The 24,460-nt window shown below is 45.2% G+C and overlaps 1 protein-coding gene across 1 annotated transcript in view; it reads right to left on the reverse strand.

Moving 5' to 3' along the window:
* Positions 1-334: 334 nt before the first annotated feature.
* Positions 335-24,460, reverse strand: part of PIGL (phosphatidylinositol glycan anchor biosynthesis class L) — a 60,839-nt gene continuing 36,713 nt past the window's right edge. The window contains exons 3-7 of the mRNA XM_086624535.1: positions 22,427-22,517; positions 15,710-15,777; positions 7,565-7,596; positions 2,060-2,193; positions 335-950 (exon numbers count right to left, since the gene is read on the reverse strand). Coding sequence (XP_086480661.1) covers positions 852-950; positions 2,060-2,193; positions 7,565-7,596; positions 15,710-15,777; positions 22,427-22,517 — 424 coding nt within the window. The 3' untranslated portion in view covers positions 335-851. The remainder of the gene's footprint in view (positions 951-2,059; positions 2,194-7,564; positions 7,597-15,709; positions 15,778-22,426; positions 22,518-24,460) is intronic.

Consider the following 24,460-nt stretch of genomic DNA (forward strand, 5'->3'; position numbering starts at 1 on the left):
AATGAAACCATTGAAAGCAGCTTCACTTACCTTTTAACATAAAGGGAGAGGATCTCTAACTCTTGCACTTGTCTTTTACATTAAGTGACAGCTTTTGAAACATCTCTTGCAATTTTTGTCTCTGCATGTGTTCTATAAAAGACCTAGTTACAGTCTGAATCTCTTGCACCTCATTCTTACATCCTGTTGAGACTCTTGTGTTGATCTTGAGCCCCATGTTCTGAAGCAAGAAGTGCTCATGTTTCATGAGGGACACTCTGCGAAGGTGGAGCCTGCAACACAATGTGCATGAAAGAGGCAGCAGTAGCAGCAAAGATCAGTGTAGTTAGAGAAATTTGTATGATTTCTAATGTTTTATTCGTAAGCTGTGGCTTTTTAAAGTTCTGACTGAATAAGACAGGTCTTGTGGTTCTGGTTTTATCTGTGAAGATAGCATGATCTTTGAAAATTTCCTCCTGATATCTGGATTTTACAAAAGCACCAAGAGATTGTTGCCAAGCAGTCCTCAGTGCTAGATCCTCTTGGGGAAAAATAGTTTGTGCCGTATCTTCTCTAATGCAGAATACTCCTGCATTTGACTCCTAAATAGGTTAATCCAAATTTCTTACCTATTTAAGCTTCTACAGTAAGAAAATAGAGTAGCCGTTAAACCCTGTTCATCTCACTGTATCAGGCAACAAGATGCTCAGAAGAAAGTTCACAGCCTGCTTTTTTGTAGTCTGAAAGAATGGTACACAAAGAGAATCCTGTCCTCTTGAGCACATAACAGCTGAGTTTTCTTTAGTCCTGGGCCTGGCACAGTCTTTTTTTCACTCATTCTTTTCCTCCTGAAGTTGTGAGCGACGTCTCTTTTACAGAAGGCGGAGTGAATTGATCACCATGTAACGTGAGAAAAGCAGATAGATGTGGCGAAACCAGAGGAGCTGGCTGCGATGACACCGCATGGCTCTCTAGAAGGAAAAACAGTTGAGAAAGCATTACAAGAACCTTCCAGACCTAACGTGAGGGCAGTTTCCTAGGCCTCCTGTGAGGTTCACTGCCAATTTATAGACGGCCCATTTTCAGTGAGCTTGGAAGAAGCAGTGGGAGGTAGAAGGCTCCTACTCTATGGGGCCAAAGGCTGGAAAAAGGCCTGTCTGCCCCTGTGCCACCAGCATTGTGATGCCTAGGGTTTAGAGGGGTCCTGCTGGAAAGGACATTATGAGCTCCAGCTTGGAGCTGTGACTGTTTCTTTGTCACATACAACTCCTCCTCCCTATGTGCTCTCACGTGTTTGCATGCTGGGGAAGCAGAAACCCGATAGGTGTGCATCTGAGAACACTTCACATGCTGCTTCCGATCATACATCGCCAGCTGAAACTTCATCTATTTATAGTGCACCAGCTGAGAAAGGTCAGATTTCAGAAAAAAAACCCATAAGGCAATAACACCACCTTTATCTGAGTAGTTTCCATATATAACTCTATCTTTTACCAGCCTCAAAAGCAGGAAAGTTCTGTAATTTGTGGAGTAAATAGACTGTTTGTTGGGCAAATATTTTCATGCTATGGAAGAGGATCTAATCAGATTCTAATATAAGGAACTGTGGACTAAATGTGTGAGATCTCGTGCAGCGAAATAGTTTAAAAAATTCACAGTAGAGAAAACAGCTTTGGATCACAAGTTCACAAGCTGTCTCTATCTTTAGTTAGAGCTACTATCCAAGGACACTGTTCCTGGCATGCAGTCATGCCGTTCTCTGACAGGCCACTCACATGTTCAGAATATTCTGTTGGATCCAGTTTCCTTTGAAATACATCCTACATCCTGGACACAGTGTAAAACTCAGTGCACAAGCTGCAAGTCTGCTCGGCCCTGTCCTGCTATCCACACAGCACATGAAACAATCCGTCTTGTCCATTCATGTTTTACAAATCACTGAAGATCGTTCATTAGTGACATTTATAATCCATGTATATAATTATTTACAAAGTTCTCTGTGAATGTGACACTTCTGACTAAAGTCTTCACAATGATGGTGAGCTATTCAAACAGGTTAAGCAGGTACCAGGCATCTCACCCTGGCTTGTTCAGTCTCCTCCTCTGTGAGTATGAAGAGTGCATCTCTGGGCAGGAGGCAGGAAACGGGTATATCCAGGATGGAGATGTACTTCCGGAAGAGATTTACTGATTCAAGCACGAGCACACGGCACCCTAGACAGAGAAAGAGGATAAATATTTCAAAACAATATTATTGTAAGGTTCCCACCACTCCAGGCTCGGCAGGTCTTTGCAGGCTCCCCTGTATTGCTGGCCATGGGGATCCTTTTTGTGCCAAAGGGGAGCAACTTCTACATATGCTTCCACCAGGATCTCTTTGTGCCCACTGAATGTCTACGACCATTTGTACTGGTTCTTGTTCTGTATGTGGTCTGTGGAATGCAAAGCTAGCTCTCAAAACAAGAGGGGTTTTGGGTTTTCTTTTCTTATAATTTAAATTATTCCTACGAAGTTAGGCTCAGAGGAAAAAGCACAGAATGGCTCTCTGAATGCTGGCACTATAGCATATCATGGAAATTTAGAACAGCAGTCTCTAGTTCAGCTACAAAAATTAAATTTCCTCTTTCTACTCGAATTCTTAGCTACAGAAAAAATATTTACAAGATTCAGGAATGGCTGATTCAAATATTAACTCAGGCAGGCAGGCAGTTACACTTTAACAGAGCTCCAGAATTCATTGCTCAGATGTTTGTGATGAAGCAGATGAAGTTAACATGTATGAAGATTCTACTGGTGTGGATTTTTTTTGTTTTGTTTTGAAGAGCCCATTGAACTCAAAAGTTATTCTTTTTACCATGGCTATATTGTCTTCATTGATGAGCTCAGAGCTACTGATGGTCCCATTAAGAGCCTTTAGCTCTCAAGGGATCTGCTTTGGGATTTGTTAGGGCTTGGAAGCTGCGGTGATTATGCTCCACACTTCAGACATTGTATTAAAGTTGAACAGAAGAGGCCGAAGTCACAGTTTACACAGATACGCAATGAGATTTGCAATGAGATTGTCTTCAGTGTGCCCTTGAACAGTGAAATTACACAAAGGGCACAAAGAACAATGCTCAATTGCTACAGAGGCTGCCTGACCACCACTGTAGTGTGTGAAGCCTGTGCTCACCTCTCATGCTGCTTAAGCTGTTATGTCCTGAGCACAAAGCAAACTGGTGGTGCTCAAATACCTCTTGGCCCTGAAACGTAGGCAGTACTTGTGTCCTCCTAAGAGAAAAGATTCTCCAGGACAGGGGCAGAAGCAAACATCTTTTCCTAAAGGAGTTTCTACACAAGGTGGTTTTCTGTAAAAGAGGTGATGATGCCTCTGCTAGGAGCCCTTTGTGCAGACCTGCTAGTGCTCAGGAGTCTCATCCCACAAGGATCTGAACAGTCAGCCTGCTGCTAAGGTCTCTACTTTGGACATTTGGTAGATCCTTCAGTCTGACCATGCATGAGACAGGAGAGCAAAACTTGTTGCTCTTACAGTAAATGAATTTCCTGGAGACACAAGGGAAGAAACCTGTGCAAGCCTCCAAGGTAGAGCACGGTACTCAAAGATAACCCACCAGCACCATTCCTTCCCTAGCCAGGGGTCTGTGACACACTGAACCCAGGAACAAACAGCATGCATAGGATGATCCTCCACAAATCCCCTCACAAGTGATTTGTGTCCTCTGCCTCTTCCCAGTGATGCCAACTCATTTCACTGCAAAGAAAGGTCTTGCTTTTATTCCAGCCAAAGCCTGCAACGGCAGGACAATGGCAGCCCTGACTAACTCCCTCCAGCACATCTCCAGGATCTTTCAGTTCCTTTCTTTCTTCTCTTTTCTTCAAGAGAAGGATGTACAATTTGTTCCGACTTTTCAATAGCTTTTTCCACTCTCAAAAGCAAAACTGGTAGCTCTTTATTCCAGTATCGTGGAGGGCTCCAGGACCATACTCCCAGTTCTCTTTCTGCACTGATCCTGGGACACGACTCCCTGGCAGGGTGGACAGAACATTCAAAGGAGTTATCTTCTCCTGCTGTGGGCAGCGATGGTCAGGGTTAGAGGCCTGAAGGGAAATCACCGGCATTTCCATCCAGGCAAACGCTGACAAAAGTCCGTGCAGTGCCAGGAACCGGAGGAAAAGCCCTCGAGAAGCTGAAGGACACCCGGTGCCAGGAGCTGCCGGGAGATGGCGGTGTCCGCCAGCGGCGGGGGAGCCGCGACCCACCGCCCGCTGCCCGGCCAGCAGCGTCCTGCCCGGGCTGCCCAGGTTAGGATCGCTTTTGGCACCTTGAAGGCACTGTCTTAACCATGTCAGTGCCGTCCCATGTCCCTGCTCCCGTCCCACCGCAGCCTCAGCCGTCCAACCCTTGCAAGGTCATTGCAGCAGCTGTGCGATGCCATCTGGAAGGACCGATGGCACTGCCAAGCTCCCGGCAGCGAGCCCTTTGGACGTGTGGGAATGCAGGCAGCTGTGTGACCGGTGTGGCCTGTGCCACTTCCCGACGGTGAGCCTGAGGCCCCGTCTCGCTCACGGTCCACCTTGGCAAGTGCCAGACACATCGGTCGCTGTTCAGCTGCCGGAAGGTTTCAGCTTGTTTCGCAAAGGATGCTCTGCAGCGACAAGCGTGGCGGCTGCACACAGAAGTGCCCTGACAGTTCTTCTACTAAAGACATTTCTTGTTTCCAAGTAGCAAACTTGTGATGTGCCGTGAGTAGTGGAACCACTCTTGCCTCCTTCTCTGCTCTGGGCTCCTCAGTAGGTCCAATCTGTTGGTGGGTAGTTTCAGAGAAAAGAATTTTATGGTGGTGCACAATGGCACAGCAGATGAAAGGAATAGATATGGATCACCTTGCTCTTGTAGTCAGCATTCCAGCTGGCCACCTGTTTGTTTTTCAGTGCTTACTGGTGAGGACAGGGCTAGAGCCAACATGGGGCAATAGGTCTTTTGTTTCCTGGATGGTTGTTAATGGACCCTGGCAATGCCACCTAAATTCCTACTTGCAATGATGGGAAGAGAAGCCTGGTGTAGGGTTACCCACCACCAATCCTTGAAGCCTGGGCTTCTCTGTTAACAAAACATGCTTTCCGTTTCCTCACAATTTTTTCCCTAAATTGACATTAATTCACGTAGCAATTATGCCCTTTTGTTCCCCAAAGCTCAGCCATAAGGGCTCAAAACAACTGCAAGAGATTTCAGTGTTGCTCAGTGTGACCTCCTGGGCCCCCGTCGGTCAGACCAGGCAAAGCCACGGCATTCCAGCCTCACAAAACGAAAGGCACCCTAAGAGTGAGTCCTCTGTGCTCGTGATACGACAAGGATCTCCACATGCTGACAGCAAAGGCTGCTCCGCATGGGAATGTGAGACGAAACGAAGCAGGGAAGGAATGTACAGTCCAGGGAGAGATGGAAAAGGGTTCAGTGAAACAGGCTGCTCCCTGCCAAGCAGGGTAAGAGAAGTGCTGCCATTGATGAGTCTACTCCTGTGACACCAGCAGGTGAAGCTTTTCAGAGCCTGTTGTGACTGTGACCTGGGCAGGGTGGGATTAACAGTGTAAGACAACCTCTCTACGTTGGCAGAAAGGGCAAGATCAATATAGCGAGCGGATTAGGCCCGGAATAGAAGCGCATGAAGCCTGCAGCCTGTTTGGCTTGGCTTTCTACTTCCAAATCACTTATGCAGCAAGCATGCCTAGAATGAGAAGATTATTTAGCAGATCTATGTGTGCTAAAGGCTTGCACTGCTCCTGATAGACAATTCTTTTGGAGGAGCACTGGTTACAGCTGGATGGAGCCAGTAGTAGGGCTGGATGCATATCCAGCAGCTGTCTCGGCTTCTTGAAACAAGCTATGTGCTTGTGCCTGGGCTGGAGAACTTGATTATAGATTATAAAAAGCCTGCTGCGTTTATGCTGGCTAAAGGCATTAGAAAGCAAAGCAGGATATTTAGGGTGCTCATTTGCATATCACTGAGGCAATGCGAGGCTTAGCTGGCTTTTGCATTTGCAGAGATTTTTGGTGGACTCCCTGATCACATGGGCTTTCACAAATAGTTGCCTCTTACCAACAGCAGAGCAGCACATTTCCATGGCCTGAACGTGCCTTTCAGCCCTGTGCAGGCAGCCTCAGTCCCAGCATCACTCTTGTTTCACTAAGGCCCTCTGATGCACAGCCCTGCACGCCTGCCAGATCGAATTATAAATACTGGGAATTTCAATGAGACTGGAACTATATTTGGAAGGGCTTAGCGTAAGCAGCAGCATGGGAGCTCCCCGTTCCTTTGGTGTTTGTAGGTCATGTCAGATGTGATGTAATCAGAGCAGCAAAGCTTTCGCATAGCTTCAGGAGTCTCTTGATGCTGCTAGAGAAATGGAAATGTTGTCTATACGTGACTCTGTTTCAAACCTGAACCAATTTGAGGCACAGCCCATATTCAGGACCACAGTAGATCTAACAGACCTGCATGAACAGAACATGAAGGTTGTTCAGTCTAGATGAGGCCTGACATCTAGGAGTGACATCTACCACTGCAGTTCCCTGTTCTTTCTCTGCACTGCACACAGCACACACAGAGCTCTTTGCTGCATCTCTAAGATGAACAAAGAAAAGGTCCTAGGAAAGAAGTTGGCATTAATACTCCAGTTTCATAGATGGGAGAACTAAGACTAGAGTCAGAACTCAGTTAAAGGGCATTCTGCCATCTTGGCTTATGCTCTTTCCACCAGATCTTGGTCTGCTACTTGCTGCTAGCAGGGAATTAAAAGTCATTTGCTGTGCCACGTCCAAATCCTGCAGTGATTTGGGAATGAACATTGAAGAAACAAAGTCCAGATGACTGCTGAGGGTGCAGGAGGTTGCCTGGGTGGGTGTGGTTGAGCCACCTTCCTACACTCTGTCCTAACAGCTCACAGCTTTATGCTTAAACTAGTTCCACAAATTTGTCCCCAGGTCAGGCACTGTTTGCTAGAGATAAGGGCTGCAGATCTACTCTGGGACAGCAGCTAGAAAAGGAGGTCAGAGCCTCCTTCTGTACTTTGCTTCTTTCTCTTCCCTACTTGTACAGAGAGCTTCTCAGAGATAGTTGCTCATTTACAGGTGAAAGAAGCCACTCTCACAATTTGTTGTGCCAGTGCAGATTTCAGATACCTTTCCCATACTGACTACATTCTGATGGAAGCTTAGCTTGGTACATGCAACCATTTTTGGCTGAGCTGGTAGTGGTTTCTGAGGCCCTTGTCACAAAAAAAAAAAAAAAAAAAAGCATATAAGTAAGATGTGACCTGGAAATTGCACTCATATTCAAGCAATACAGCAAGAGGCATAGGCCAGACACTGAATCACACCATCAAGACAGGACAACCCCAAAGGACAGAAGTGACTGCAGAGGAGCCTGAGCTGGTAAAAAACTGCAGAGAGATAAAAGGGCAAGGAAGAGTTCAGCTGTGGTTTGCATTGTAAATAGAGGTGAGTTCGGGAGCTGAAACCCTGGGCAGAACATTCACGTAGGATTGCCTAATGCCTGCAGGGTCATGGCTGTGTAATGTGACATACCTTCGGGTAACTTCCCTTCCGAGTGCAGGGACCTGTGAATGAAGAGATACATGGAGGTAAACACTCAATGAAGTGACTCAAATCCTGATTTTGCAGGTATAAACTCTGTATGCTAAATCCACACTTTTCTCTTAATACACACGCGTTTACCATGGCTAATCTTATAAGAAAGTTCAGGAGCTGACCCTGGATGCACATGTCAGGCAGTGGCGAGCCTCATTCCCCACACGATTCTGCCATTACTTTCCTCATCCTGGCTGCTGGGACACAGCACAAATAAGCTCCATAAATCCAACTCGCTCTCAAACTCCTCATGTTGCACTTAGGGAAACTGCAAGAGGCTGCCAAAGGCTATTCACTGCTGAGAGCATTGGCTCTTTAAAATCTTGTGTTTGCTGACCAGGGACATTGCCTCAGCAGCAGCTCCTGTCTGGCGACCAGCTTCCTTCTTTCTAACCCACGCTGGCACTGGGACATATGAGAAGCTGCTCCAACTTTTTGCTCGCTAAGACTTTGAGCCCCTCATAACTTTGTCCTGGGAAGTCTCTGTAGCAAAAATGCATCCCTTGGAAACAGAATGAGAGCACCAGCACAGGAGGTGTTAAGAGTGGTGGTACTTCTACCAAGAAGCCTAAGCAAATGATCCTGACATGGTGAAGGCATCAGAGGGTATTAGCTTCAATTCCTTTTTAATTCTTTTGGTTTTCCTGCTCTAGCCTGTGGTTCATGGCTCCAGAGCACTCATGCTGACATCACCATTTGCATCACCTCCAGATTTGGCCCATCGCAGGGATGGGAGGAAGCAGGTGTCCAGCAGATGGCACTCAGAGCTGTCCCACACCCAGGGTTGCTCTTCCATTAGAAAAAAAAAAAAAAATCCAAACAATGGAACATTTGCCAAAAGGAGAAAGAAAATAAAAAAAAGAAAAGTTATTTAACTCTGTGTAATATTTAAAGAGATTGTTATCATCTTATAGTGGTGTATTTAACGAAGGACAATGTGATAGTTCATGTGTAAATCAACCAGGATAAAACATACATTATATGTAAACTGTTATGTTTCTCCAGTCACTTTCAAACTAGGATTATCTCTGGCTATTGGTTAAGTTCAAGGAAAGGGATTAGCTACACAGGAGCTACACAGGCGTAGACAAAATAGGAAGCACGGAGTAATGAATACCCAAAGCAATTCAAAGCAAAAGTCAAGCCAGAAATGCAGGTCATGGCAGAACTCAAACAGCAATCAGAAGTCATATGCCTTAAATAGATTCTCCTGCCAATGGTGTCCTGTTCTCCAGAGCCAAAGATCTGCAAGCAATACCGTTTTCTACTAAACAATGGCCTTGTAATACTGACTTGGCCACCTCCTACCCCACTACTCAAGTCCTACCGTTCTGTCAAAGATTGTTAAATGTTGCCTTGTAAACATTACCACAGATTTTTTCGGTGTGGTGTGGAGGGGAGGAAGGTTTAAGTATCTCCATTAATGTCTGCTCTGCTCTTCTGCCAGAGGTTTCTTCCCCCACAACTAGCATCTGGCTACCCAAAGAAGTGATTCAGCACTTGGTAAAGCTAGCAGGATAGAAGCTTTTTAAAACAAGCTTGAAGAGATAAAGCAGCGAGCGGTTGTGAAATCGGACTGACTCTCCGAAGTCCTGGTGCCTGTTCTGCGTGTGCTGCTCTGCCACAGACGGACCACCAAAGCACTAACTGACAGCAAATTAAAGGATGTGAAGAGCAGCTCCAAGAGTGAACTAATAATAACCATTCCTGGCCACCAGAAACAGAAGCAAGGAGACATCCAGTTCATACGGAAACGTTTCAGCAGGAGCAGAGAGCATCTTCAGCAGGGAATGAAAGTTGGATCCAGCAGCAAATTAAGGAGTTTGTACTTGTATAAAGGTTCAGGGAGACACAAACTGTATTTTGGTTACTGAAGGGTCCTCAAGGCTGCTGCCAGGCAGACCTGACACTGATCTGGAAGAACAAGCACAAAGAAACTGGTTGTCTCCTCATCCTTTTTGTCCCGAGCCAAATGCTTCAGCACTCAGCCATGCTCAGTGCAGAGCTATGGGAAAGGGCTCCAGCCAGCTGTAATCCTGCAGAGGAACTGCAGCCTTGCGCGTTCGTATTTCTCAGGCAAGAGGTGGCAACGAACGGTGGCTGCAGAGAGAGAGAAAGAAACACAAAACTCTACCTCCTGCACATGTTCATAAAACTATCCAATCCTTTCCCAAATCAATCTTCTCGCTCCCATCTCCACCCTGCTGGAGCTGTCTCTGTGGGACACTTCCAAGTAGGGGAGAGGTTGCAGCTCTCTGTTGTTGCCATTTTGGGAATGTTGTTTTATAGATTGGACTTGCTGTGGTTTGGATGAAATGAAAGAGTTTGGCATAAAAATCTCAAAAAGTCAAATACAAACAGGCTCTTTTTCAGGGCCTCCTTCCACGTGTTTTTTTTTTCTAGAGGGAATTTTCATAAGCTCTTTTTCTTTTTAAACATAAAGTGATCTAAGGTGGCCTGTTCTCACCCACCCATCATGTGCCAGAGGCCAGCTGATTACAGGGCACCTCTCAGTGCACCCTCTTTATTATGCCTGTAGTAGGTTCACATGCACATTTGAAGGGAAGTGAGACCCTCTGCAATGAAGATTCAAAAGGCTGTGAAACGGCTGAAGGCACTCACCATTTCTGCACTGCAAGGACTCCGCACCAGCTCCTCCCTCAAGGACCAGCTGCTTTGAAAGCTATTGCTGTCTGTAGCTATCAGCTACATCTGCTCAGCAGAAAAACTGAAATAGTCCAACAACCTTCATCCTGCAAACTGCAGGACTGAGCTAGCTCCCAGATTCCCTGTCTTTATTCAGTCATCTTCAAGGAAAGATGTCAGCAAAGTGAGTGGACTAGCTCCTAAGAGGCACTGACCACTGATACCTCCCCATGATGGCAAGCTGAAACCTCAAGTCTTGGGGAACACAAAACTCCTCTGGGATAAAAGCAGGACTGACACCCTGGTGGGTGGATTACAGTTTTGGTGATGTTCTCTTTGGTGATGAATTGTTCATTGGAATCAATGACTTCACTCTCCAAACAGTCTCCCGTGCCAAAGGCAAAACCCTTCACTGAACTGACTGTGCTGGCAGCTGTAGAGCACTGGGGAAATACAATTTTGAAGAGCATGGCAAAGAATGGATGTCTTAAGGATGCGTTGGGGCTCCATTTAGGATCTTAATCTCTAATCTGCCCAATTAATCTGATACAACAGATGTGAAAGAGGAAGAACAGCCAGTCTCCTAGGAATCACAGAGACATTAGAAAGGATATACTTGCCAGATGTTGAATGTTTGCTATCTGGAACGCCTCCTCCCTCCCTAACCGGACTGTCTGGCTCCATTTCCATGCACCCTGAACTACACCATGTAGCAACACGCAGTTTGTAAAACACTATTCAGGCACTCTGTACTCACGCATATTGCAGTGGCAAAAGATGGTTCTGCCAGTCAGAAAAAAAAGGTGGTGATTCAGAGATCTTCCAGTTGACAGAGCTGCTCTGTGGCTCTGTCCTTTGGTCCCTGCACTGTCTGGGAGAAGAATGTGGTGTGTCACTGCTCCAGTCACGCTGCTAGCAGCCTAGTGACACTGGGAAGGACCTTACTTGAGGCTGTTTCTTTGGAGAAAAAAACTTCTTTGAGGGAGGAATCCCTGCAATGCTGGTGTCCTGTGCTCAACTTTATTCTAACAGTATCATGGAAGGGCACTGGGATGAATGAACTTAGTCAATTTAAGGAAGGAGGGAGCAGGGGCAAAGGAACAAAGTAAAATCTAGGACAACATACCCAGCTATGGATATATGCCAGGCACGGGGCAGAATCTTCTGAAGGGAAGGGACAGAGTCTCAAAGGGTAAAGGAGAAGGACAATTCTGCCTTGACCTTACGGGGGCAGGCTGAGTGCAAACACAGCCACCACTCATAAATTCCCCCTGGGACATTTAAGATCAGTAAAACAAAACACCAGAAGTGAGCTGGACTGTAAAAGGATAAGCTGAAATACAAGATACTGGAACCTGTTATTTCTTCAACACCCTTCTCTATTTTGTGGGGAACCTAGAACTCCAGCAGGGGCTAAACAATCCCAGACAAACACATCAGTGACACAGGACATCCTTTTCCAAGACGGAGCAAATAGTAACCAGTTTTGAAAAAAAGGATATTCTGGGAAAAGGCAAGGGAAATACAAAACAGCACTCTCTTTTAAAAACATAAATGAGATGCCACTTGTTTGAAATGCACGGGCTACAGCTGCTTAAAAGGAGTGAGAGATCAGAGTCTCATTCTAGCCCTGCACTGTAAGAAGGCATCAAATAAAACTGGAAGATGGGAAACCATTCACTATCACCAAGCTAGTCACCTAAGAAACAGCTTCCTTCCTGCTCAACACCTCCTTAAAGACCTGGCCTTGGAAATTCAATCCAAGCAGAACGGTGCCTTGTAGGGATGTAATGCTTTTGAGAACTGTACCCACTGAGTCTGTGGGATTTGGCTGGACAATGCACTGTTCATTGTGTTGATATATTTATTTGGAACTGGCATTTAATCAATCCTCCTCTTTCAGGGAGCCTCAGTGCAAGTCTTCTGCACAATGCTGTGTCCCATGGCATTCATAAATGGGGCATTCAATACTCAGGCTGTGACATGTAAGTGCAACACGGCATCGGTGGTACTCAAGCGGCATCATAATCAACTCAAGAGTGATAAAGCTCCCAAATATCACCTCTGCACAGTCTCATTTACAACCTACCACTGAGTTGGCGAACGTTAAGAAACATCCTGCAGGACTGAGAGGTGTTTTTTCAAATGGAATTGACGAGAATAGGCTCAGCTAATGATTCTCTGATGTAGCTTTTTATATGGCATCATTGATATAAGTTTTATGGATGCAGTTGCTATAACAACATAATGCACAGTGGTTAAATATAGCAGCTCCTATTTTCCACTCAGTTTGCTCTGCCTTAAGCAGACAAGGACTATTCTTTTCTGTTCTAGCTGGGCTGAAATGGATTTGATAGCTCACTGAAGAAAAGAAGTGGTACAGTCCTTCCTCCCCCTCACAGACCATTCCTCTCCACCCTAGGCAAGCAAGCAAACAACAAACCCAACAGCCCCCTGTTTGCTAGGCTGCTGCACAAGAGGGCTTGTTTAAAATCAAAATGCACAACGACTCATGCAAAACTAAACCACCTCAATATTACATGTGATCTCAGTGCAAACACTGTCATTTCAAAGTGCAGGAAAGGAAGGTTCTCAAATATTCCTGTCACGTAGTATTTACCATGCTCATTACTGTAGTGCCTAGTGACTGGCCAAACGCTGAGAGGGGAGTAAAGTGACCTTGATGTCACTCGAGACCTGCTCCTCCTTGTGCACACATGTACAGCATCCAGCCTCTCTTGGCCACAGGGAAAGCTCCTATTTTGGCGAATAAGAGGGAATGATGTTGCCAAATCAAGGTGACAGGGAAAGAAGTAGAGCTACCGAGGATTGCTTCCAATTCTTCCTTCTTTGCTATAATGGGATTTTCCTGGGTTTGGGTTGTTTTTTTTTTTCCGTCTGGACGTCAGAACTGAAATACTCCCAGGGGAGACTGAAATCAAGTAGCAATTTGTGTTCCTCTCCCATCCTGTTTTTTTTATTTTTTCCCTCGCAAAAGAACAAATCCACCCTCAAACCTTGGCATTTCACAGTTCCTCCCAGATCTGAAGCCTAGACACATAGCAGCAGCTGGACTCCCTGCAAGCTGTCAGGAGGAGGGTTGCTGCAAGGGGAAGGGCACATTTCTTCTGAATAGTTCCTGCTCCTTTGAACAAAACCTCTGTTCCAGACACTAGAAGGAATATTTATGCCCTTAGCAGATAACGCTGAGCATCTGCTCAGCTATGACCATTTCCTAAACGGTTTTGTTCCTTGAAGCTGTTCAATAATTTCCACCTCCTGAAGCAAGGAGCTGTGGGATGGGTCACACGGCCTGTTCCACCCCTGCTCCGGCAGAAAGTACATCTCTTAGGCAGTGGGCACACAATCTCCCTCAGACGGGGAGCATCCAAAAGAGCTAAGCATCACTGCACCAGCCCTCTGCTTCATCCTTTCCACTTACAGCCACAGTAGAGGCAGAACCCTGCAGACCTTGTTTAAAGATAGTTAATAAATACATTGCACATGATACCTGGAGGGGAGAGTTCATTTGCCTTTTTCTTGCCATGTAGCACTGGGGCACCAGGGGCAGCAACCGCTGCTTTGCAAAGCCCTGCTGGCAGGGATGTACGTGAGAAGCCTCAGCATATGCTCCCAGTGCTGCCTGTACTAGCCAATATGCGAGAACTCATCAGGGCACTGAAAATCAGGAGTGATACAGTCACGCTCTACTTCCTCCATGACACAAACTGAAAAATAATGAGGGCGAGCAAACCACTAAAAATAAACTTAACCTTTCAGTGGCCACAGCATCACTCCTGCCACGTACGGACAACTGGGCCACCATGCTTATTTCTGCTGATTCAGGACTGGAAGAGAGACAAGACACAAAGGAGCCCTTAGTTAATGAGAGCTGCTTATACTCTGGTGTCCCTATCAGCATGTACCTCATCAGCCAGGACAATGTTCTGCTGCAGGCTAAGGACTAGTGCAAAGATCTGAGTTCAAGGCACTTGCATATAATGAGTACTTGCTAGTGACACACTCCGAGGCAAGAAGAGGGTTAACAGCCCCACTGCACACACAGGAAACCTAAAGCATAAAGGTGGGACAGTGATTTCTGCACAGCCACAAAGTGAGACAACAGTAGAGCTGGGCTTAAAATTGAGAGTTTTCCTTAACTTTCTCATACGTAATTCAGCTGCTAGCTTGTTTTCCCTGGATCTCTTCAGGAGGTAGGGGGGGACACCTAACAATCTGCCCTCCGTTCCTATTTGCAGGTCGTATGGCAATTGACTGAGCAAACACTGAGGTCCAGGCAGCTGGAAGCTCTCTAGTCCCTCTGTGTCAATGTTGTGAGCGTTGGTCATCAACCTCTGTTCCTCACTCACTCTTCAAATAACACTGCCAGAAAGCATCTCACCACTTAGCCCAAACAAACACACTTTGCTTTAACTCCACTCCCTTTCCTTCTGTTAGGATATTTCAGAAGTTGCTGGGAAAAGCCACGATCCCCCCTAACACCGAATTCCAGCCATCAGATAGCATCAAAGACTTTCAGCATCTTCCCAGAGGAGCTCAGTAGGTCACAGTACGCGTTCTGTGGCACTGCAGCTTTCTCTAGGCAAGTGAGAAAGGCAAATCACTGTGATGTTGTTAGCAAAAGAGCCAGAGAGTTATTTGGATTGCACGGATGATTCAGAAAACAAATGGGTGCTAAAAATATAAGATATACTTGCAAAGAGATCTTCTCATGCCTGGGAAAGGCAGGGGCAGCTCTGGGGGGAGACCTCTCTAGGACACAATGAGGTCCGAATGAGCAGAGGGTTAAAATAAAATGCAGTAGCTGTCTTGCCAGCAAAATTTGGGTGTTTTTAATGCAAGGGATTTTTGTCTAGCAACCTTCCCACATCATAGCACAGAGACAGAGGTTCTCAGAATGTAAAGAATAAAGCAGTGAAGGAACGAATTGACTTAAGAAGAGTGGTAAATAGGGACAGCTCCAGTGAAAGAGCAACATCCTTGGGCCAGAGAGGCAAATTCAGTTGCCCAGACAGGATGGCAACATCCTCTGGAACGACGGTACAGAACTCTCAAAAATCCAACTACCACCACCTCAGGCATCAGCTATTCACATCACTCTCCTCAAACCAGAAGTGCAAATTGATCTGTGGCATATTTTAGCAGGATCGAGGACAGGAAGAGCAAAGAGGGCCCAGTGAAAGGGAGACTGGCAAAGCACCAGCAGATGGAATCATAAAGGATGCTGTAGGTCATTTACAGAGCTGTGAGAGTTTCTCCAAACAGTATGGTGACCCACAGCCTGGCACTCAATTATATCAGTGACGTTGATACTGCTTTTTGCTCTAGCTATTAGTTTTCTGATTATACACAAACACCACATTCACTCTGTAACACTATTGTGAGGCATTCAGGGAAGTGTGCAGAACACTGTACCTTAGAGCAGTGTAAAGAGAAACGTGGTTAGCATGACCACTCACTCCTCCCGCATCAAAGGTTACCACCTGCAATAAAACCAGAGAACAACAATCATTCTGAAGAAGGAGGAGACTGTGCAGTTACCAACTTTGACATCTAACACAGCACTGTCCCAGCCCATTGTATCCAAAGAGCTGGGTTTGTGTTGCACAATGAGGCATTGTATGTGAAATCATGCTAGAAATACAACTAAACAAGTAAGACACCCTGGAAGTAGATGACTACACAGTCTTAACAGCTTGAACAATAGAAAGATGACAAATACCATGTTTCCACTGGCAGGATGCACTTGTTACTTATTATCGGGCCAAAAGGTGATCTGCTGCAAACTTGTCCCTGACCCAAGAGGTCCAGCTCTATGAATCACTCTCTCCCGGATTTGACAACATACTCAAATGCTGGAGGATCATGGGGTGAAACTATGTTGTGCTGTGAATCGGGACATAGTGCTTTAACGAGAGCAACACGATCGTGTACCACCATCCTGATTGTAAGGAGGCTTCATCACAGGATAACGTAGTGATAAAGTAGTCTGATATGAGAACAAGCCTTTTTAAAGAATCAGCTGACTGCACTTTTTGTACAACCAAGTCAAGCTTTTCGCTGAATGAGAAGATCATATTGTTTACTGCTTCTCTGCAGGGAGAAATGAGAACTTCATAACACAGAAGTAATGCGTGAACGCAGCACTAACGAGTCACCGTCCAAAGCACAGAACACCCCTGGCTCCCTGCCCTCAGTCCTACCAATAACGTGCCAGGGGTGAAGCATCCACCCTGAGGGCTCAGTACTGTAAAATGAGTGCTTAAATGCTCCTGCTTCCAACATGGAAGACAAACTGGCAGCGCAAAGTGTAGAGCAGACAGGGTACGTGTGCTGGTAGGCTTCCAGATGGTGAAAGCGACAGTCCTTGGACAGTCTAAAGTCTGGTTTTTGCTCTGGGAGAGGCCAGGCAGCAGCTCCCTTCTCTACGACCCACGTTTCAGTCAATGTCTGCTTCCTTGCCAGCCCGTTCTCTCTTCGGGGAAGGAAATGCTACTGCCCTGCTTACTCACCGCAGCTCCCTTCTCCAAATCGGCTTTATACGCAGGGCCTGAAGTACTGGGTTAAAGATCAAGGGAAGATCAAAAGCCGCCCTGCTCCTCCTGCAACTTGCTGCTCCACCCTCCAAGAGGAGAGGCCCTCTCAAACACAGGGGATATTGTGTAAAGAGGGAGAGGAAACACAAAGACAGTGATAAGAAATACTTCGAAAACCACAAACTCCAGACAAGCCTGCTTCTAAACCCATCCACGCAGTACTCGCCCACAGTCAGACTTTCCACTTTGCCCAGTGGCTGCAATAATGCTGCCACCAAGCAGCGGGGTTATTTATTGCTGGCAGGAAGTGGTGGGACCCAATTTGGTTTCCATCAGGTACAAAAAAGCATTTTCTGGTCAACCTCTATTTTATAAGTAGAAGAAGTATGGCTTTGGCTTTGGCTGCACATCAGCTTTGCCCGAGAGGCTCTGTGCAGGGCCTGCACGGTCGGGCACGGTGCTAAGCCCTCCCTAAGGATATCAGCTTTTTGAGTAGCTCACCTGGGAAAGACAGCATTAAACTCTGTACAGTTCAGGGAATGAGCAGAGCACCCTGGATTTTACAGATGAGAAAAAGCACGCTCTGAAGTCACTCCTACTTAGAGTGGCACCTTCCTAAGACGACAATGTACCCCACTCACTGCAGGCAGAATAAATTCCTATGCGGGTGAATAACAGCGTGAGTCTGCTCAGGGCTGGACTTGCACTAAACCTTTTTACTAAACGGGGACAGAGAGATGGTCCATCTCTTCTGCCTGGTCATCTACTTTCATGTAACCTGTACAAACACAACGTTTTAAGTCTACTACCCTGCTGTGAAATGTGGTTGAAATTAGCCAATAGGCTCTAGAGACTTTTGAAACATGCATGTGGGCACACACGTAAATACAATTGCATTATTCTTGTTTCCTTAGGAAACCAAGCTAAAAAGCCCAGGCAAGCCAAAACACACATTTTCGCTTCCATGGAGGGCACTAGAGAACAAACCAGAAGACTGAGATAAAAGACTATAGAGAGCAGATTAAATAACCTAATCGTTGTTTTGACAAAACCGGCTCAGGCCAACTGTGGGAGCACAAGGCTGGGTTAGGAAATATTCTTGACACGGAAATTATCTGTTCCGAAAACCTTTAGAGGTTTTTCTTCTCCACATCTGTTTTGAAACAGGAGCTGCTGTTCTCAGGGCTGCCGGGCTTACGTAACATCTGAACCAGCTAAAGAGACTGCCTGGAGTTCATTTTCAGCTGATGTTGTCTAATTTACTGTTAGGACATTAGCACCTGAACTGCCTGTCCCTTCGAATATACAAATTTGTAAGTACAGTTCCCAAGGTATCTGCACGCTGACCTGGCCAAGGTGGCATTCACTTTGTCTGCAAAGAGACCACCTTTGAAATATTGGCTCTTCACCTTTAGAGATCCCTCCCAGCCCACAGGCTGGCTCTGACACAGTAGTGATGTCCCACCTACCCAGTATGTAGCTTCTAGGTCTGTTATCGAAACAGGGCACCGACTCCCCAGCATCACTGTGGTGCTCGTGACTTAAAGCAGGCAGCAATCACATGTAAATATATTTCTTTGGCTTCAGGGATTCATTTCATTGATAACAAATCTGAATTTCTTTCTCACATGCTGAAGATATTTTCACACGGGAGCATTTGCTTCTTCCACGTGGTGTAGCTAGCTGGTGTGCTTGCTTCTAACACATAACCTGAACCAGGCTGATGATGAAATCAAGAAAACAATCAGGGCAGGATGAGAAAACCTGAACATCTTGAAACCGTCTGGGTTAAGAACAGGCTTAGCGAGTTCTGGGAGCAAAAGGCTGGGATATACTTGATGTGGAAATTATTGCTCAATGAAATCTTTAGGGCAAGAGGGAGTTCCCTCCCCACACCTGTTCTGAAATGGGAGATGCTGCCATTGGAGTTGCTGGGTTTTCTTCTGGGTGACCTTGGTATTCAGGAAATGGAGCTTTCACTAGTGGAAGCCAGAGCAACAGCCAAGACAAACAGGTCCAGAAATCCCTTCCGGAGGGGGGAGAGCACAGAGGAAATTACTCAATGACTAGCAGAAGACAAAACTCCGGAGAGGTCTGGAGTCTATGCTCCCTCTACAACACCACGTGCATTGGAGGAAAAAAGCACTCAAAGCTGTGGGTCTCCCTCACTCCTTACAGCATCATCCAGTGCTGCAAACTGAGCACACATCTGCTCAAGTAGACTGGTGGGGATAGAAAGGTCTCCTTCCTTTTTAAGAAAGGTCATCCCATAAAATGCCATAGCAAGCAACTCCATTTCTAATGGCCTTCCTCTGAGCATTATTTCATAGGCCCAACTTACACTTGCAGAGGACAGTGACATTCCCTTTGAGTCTCTTGTGTGTTTGGAGATGTCTCTTGTTGCTACTAAATCAGAGGAGCTAAAGATTTAAAAGAACGAATGACTGGATGAAAATGGAAAAATCTAATCATGATCAACACCCCAGTGTCCACTGGGTTTGAGCTGCAAGTGTGTCAAGCTGCAAGTCATGCACCTGCTCTTAGAACAAAAGGTCCTGGGGGCCTCCCACTCATGTACCCCAAAGCACACCTGAGAAGACCACAACATAAGTAAGGAAGGGAGAAAAAGGGATGCCAAAGTCTGTCCCAGCTCTGTTGCCACCTCTAGCAAACTCCACAGGCTGCACTCCATATCTGGTGTTCTGCAAAAGCATTTAAAATCCTCTACAAACATCACACATTCAAATGGGCCTGAGTTTCAGGAGTGTAGAGACTGAGATCCAAAACACGAGAGCTAAACTCACCCTCTCAAATGTAAGCTCCAACTTGAATGCCATTTGTAGAAGGATCTGGCTTTCTAGGCTGATTTGGAGCTGACCCAAGACAACAGGACTCTTCCATAAACAGTTGTATGGATGATGTTTCCATCAATCTGTAGTGGAAAGCAGCTTGCAAGAATGTGGTACTGCTGAATTCTGGTGTTGGCACTGCATCTGCCCCAAACACAGTCTGAATGTCACCTCCTAATCCAAGCTCTGCTATCACCAGACCTGAGATCCTGAAAAGTAGGATTTCATAATCTAGAGGTGCCTGGGGCTCACATGTAACTTATTTCTTTACACACCAAATACTTTCTAATGAGGATCGAGACAGTCTAGCCTTGGCTGCCTCTCCCAACAACACTGGCTTTTGCTTATAAATCCAGCAGGCAGGAAATAATTTCCAAAGTCTATAAATTAGTTTTGGCTTTGGGTACATCAACTGTTAATTTCTGTGTCTGCACTATTTAATGTAGAGTTTGGATGAAACATGTTCCTGTAGCTCTCAAAAATATTGAGTTACTCATGGACTTCAGGGGCAATTGAGGAAATGAGTAACTGTGCAGTGGAATAAAACTACGCACAACGTGGTGTGACTCCTTTGCCTTGCGATCTTTCCTTTCAGACACCTTGGAAATGCAGCCTGCTTCTCCACTGCCAGATGACACATATGCTCTGTAGATAAAAGATACCGTGTCTATGCTGTGATTGTGGGGAGAACTGGGGAGCGTTTATCCACTGGGACAGCTAAAACAATACGTGTCTTCCCATCATGTTAACTCCACTGAGGTAGCTCGTTGTGTTTGAAACCCTGTTAGCTTACGTTTTGACAAGGCTCTTTGAACATGTTAAGCCAATTCTATCAATTTCAACATTACTGAAGAATAGACTCAGTTCACCTTCCAGGGCAAGGCCATTGTCAGGATAGCAGAGATGCTCCAAGAGTGGCTAACAGATAGCAAGCTCTGAAGTTCTAAAATGCAGAATACTCAACAAAGATAATCAGGTGCTTGCCTTGCCAATGTTGGCAAACTAGGTCTGCTCCGAAATGAATGGTATTATAGAAAATATGAGACCTGTGTGATTACTTGGGACACTCAAAATAATGTAAGTTTACAGGGCAGTTCATTACCACCATTCCTGAGAAGCTGCTTCAGTCGCCTTTGGTACTGCTGACATGTTCTGCCACAGTGATTTGTCCTCAGTGCTGCCCAGGGAAGGGCGGAGGGGACGCAGGGGGCCCTGCCCCAGTGTTCCCGTTACTACAGCTACACCCGACGCGTAGTCACATCGTGACCGTGCACGTTTCTTGCTTTGAAAACCCTGCACTTTACTTTTCAGCTCGTGCTGTGCTAGTGGCAGAGTCCTGCCTCCCCCAGCACGAACAGCTTGAGTTTAATTTCCTCTGAGGCAAAGTTCTAACCCTTTCTAACCATCTAGAGGAATTTTAGTGTTTTCAGAATTTCTACTGGGATTCTGGTGCACTTGTCCTAGTACCCATGAGAGTCACAAACAGGCAACACAAATCCACTTGTGTTAGAAGCTTTCAGATTAGATTAAAACCTATTTATTCACGGGGCTGAAAGGCACAAAAGGAGTCCAGGAAAACTGCATTTGTCTCTGTGCACAGGAATGAATTTCATGGAAAATTAGCCTCAGAATCAATACAAAGTGGGATGCATGATGCTGGTTTTTGCGCTCATGGGGCTTTCATGCTACAGGAGATGTGGTTTCTTGTTTTACGGATTGCTGAAAGGCTTTAAGAGTTTTGTGATTTTGCTGCTAACCAGTGTGTGACAGTGACACGCCTGATCACAGCAAGGTTCAACAGAAAAGAACAAAACACAATCTTTTCCATGCTTAGGCCCTTATTCCTGTTCTGTGGGGAAAAAAAAAAAACAACAAAGTATACCAGTGCTAGGAAATCTCCCCAGTTTAATATTCTTCAATCCCATCCTATAACCCTGCTAATCTAGCTCTCTAACACACGCCTGCCGATGTACTTCAAATCTAAGCTCAAATATAAGCCTAAATCCCAGATGGGCTCTCTTCTTCAATGAAACCTAGCAAAAGGGGCAAAATGGTTGCTTTAAAATGTAGAAAACGTTTGAGGAGTTAGTAAAGCAAAATTTCTCCACTGTTCATTTCTCACTAGGAAGCAAAGAAAGACCTCCAGAGAGAAAAGATATATCCAAACAACAACATCATCTTTTTCCATATTTTTCAGTGGAGCAATTCCATTTGTTCTGAACTTCTAGCAGTTGTCTGAAGGGTTTGAAAGAGGATCAGAATGACCATGTCTTACTTAGCAAAACATAGGAGCTGTACAAATACTCACAAAAAGTCTTAAACTACAAAACGCAAAATTACCTTCAGGTATCATTTTAGTCTTGAAATTCAGCTGGGCTTATTCAGAGGGTCTTCTACAATTAACGAACTGCAACATCTACTACAGTGAAACTTACTACTTTCCACAGAGTTTGCAGTTTTTAACCCATCTGAAGTGCTTAGTTCAGTGACGGCTGGTGACACTACAACCCAAAAGAGGCTTCATAGGATCTAGCTAGAGAAATGGATAAACATTATAAAGCAAATATTTCAAAATGAGGGAGCATACTCTCTCCCTGTCCTAGGCTATTTCACAGAGTCCCCAGAAGCAAAATCCTAACTTTAAACAGACTTCAAAGAAAGCTTTCACAGGGAAGGAAAAAGACTAGAAGAACACTAGCTCAAAAGTAATGTGGAAATTGCCTATGCTGTAGAAAGTTTCACATTACCACGTTGATGTTATTGGCTTCTACATGCTTTAGCACAAAGGCGGCGAGGAGCTGTGTGTCCCATTGAACAGCAGGATTATCTGGAAGGTCCCTGAAAACGAGAAGTGCAATTAGTCGTTTCACTGCCGAGAACTTTATAAAGACTATGCGAGAAAAGAGAGATCGTCTTATCGGAGAATGAAAGCAAGATAAAATTATTTACCATATAAAACCACTGAACCTACTGAAGACTTACAAGCTTGTATTTTGGAGGGTTGAAAGGGAAACAGCAGTTCCAACACCCTCCTCATAGATTTGCCAAGGTCTCCCTTTCTTCTTACCATTAAGGTAGACTTTCTGACTGCTTTACTTTAAGCAACATCTCTTTTGTTCAATGATTCTTGTTTTCTATTCATCCTAATCAAATTTCTTTCTCTCTTTATTTAAAACCCCTCCTAAACACATTTTCCTGGAAGACTTTCCAATCATAATCTACTGATGAATTACATATGAAAAGTAAAAAGCCAACTCTTGCTCTCATTTATACCCATTATTATTTATTACAACCCATTAACCTCAATCAGAGGACAATAAAGCCATAATTATATTGCGTGGATTTGATAGTAGTTCTTCATCTGTTCATGTGACTGAATACTCTGCCTGGGTATTTTTGATTGCAGGCTTCTAGGGGCAGGGACCATGAGCCAAATGCAAAATAACACCGGCCAGCCAAGAGAATGATTCCATATTCACACAACTGAGAGCTGAATTTGACCCCTCAGTCATTATGTTTGAATGATGCCAAGAAAACATTGCTTGCAAAGTTAAAAAGGTTATTAGAAACAATAAGATAATACACAGCTGCTAAAGACCAATAGTGACATGTTAAACTGGTCTTTTTCTCAGACCTTTTCCCTCCTCTGATAGTCTGATAATTGCTGCGAGGTGGTTTAGCAGAAAAGTGACTGCACAGCCTTCTCACACAGACACACGGGTTTGGATCTGAACTGATCCAGCTGTTTGCTGCAGAGAGCAGGAGTGCTGCTTCCCAACACTCTTTGAGCCTTGCTGACTCCCCAGACAGCAAAAATGATAACATCTGCAACAAAACAACAGGAAAATGTCTCCTTGGCACATTCCAAAGTAAAGCTCAGCCTGGGTCTTCATGAGAGGTCTTCTGGCCACAAACTTTCCCACTGCTGTTAACAGTAGTAGTAGTAGTAGGAAGAGCCTAAAGTACAAAGTGACCATCAACATGTTGCCCATTGTGTTACATACTTCTGTTCAGCCCAGGCCAAAATAACGTGCTGTTAGAAACCCCAGCCACAAGGGAAGGCGTTTCTGCACTAGCATACACGTTCCAGCTACGGTCCCTGTAGCAGAATTACCAACAACAGAAATTTTGGTTGTTGTTTGCAATTCCCTCTTGTATAGACAGCGTCTCTGCCTGATGTATATAAGACATTGGAATTTAATCATAGGAAAGATTCTTTGGTACATCTGGTGGCTGTCTCATCAACCTAACAAACCTGCATCCCATCTGCTCAAGACAAAAACTTCCACATCTCATGTTTGAAGAGGAAGTGGCCCTGCTGACCCCACAGGTATTACAAGTCCCACCACGTCACAGCAAGCTTTAAATGAAGCACGTTTTTAAAAAATGCTTCAACTGAAACATCCCAAGCGACACGCACACTGAGCAGAGTCTAAGTGCAAGTCCAACAGTGCTTCAGTTGTTTGAATGGTACCTTGGAGGTTACGTCAAGGCTTAACCTGATAATATTACACTAGTTAATTAGTCTAAAAGAGATTCTTCACTGGCCGCTTACAATGGAAATATCATTCCCCCTTTTGGACAGGGGTTAAATGGAGCTGTGGAGGAAGTGAAGAGTCCCATTAAAACAGGAGGGGTGCTCCAACAGTAAAAGGTCAGAAAAAAAAAGTAGGGCTTGGAATTTATGATGTCCAGGAGGCTTTGGTGTCATAGCCACGGCACTCAGCTTTATTGGGCTGTGTCCAAAAAGGCTGCTGGGTAGTGGAGCAGGTTTTAACTAG

This window comes from Tauraco erythrolophus, chromosome 21, assembly GCF_009769465.1.
Source record: "Tauraco erythrolophus isolate bTauEry1 chromosome 21, bTauEry1.pri, whole genome shotgun sequence".
Taxonomy (NCBI): domain Eukaryota; kingdom Metazoa; phylum Chordata; class Aves; order Musophagiformes; family Musophagidae; genus Tauraco; species Tauraco erythrolophus.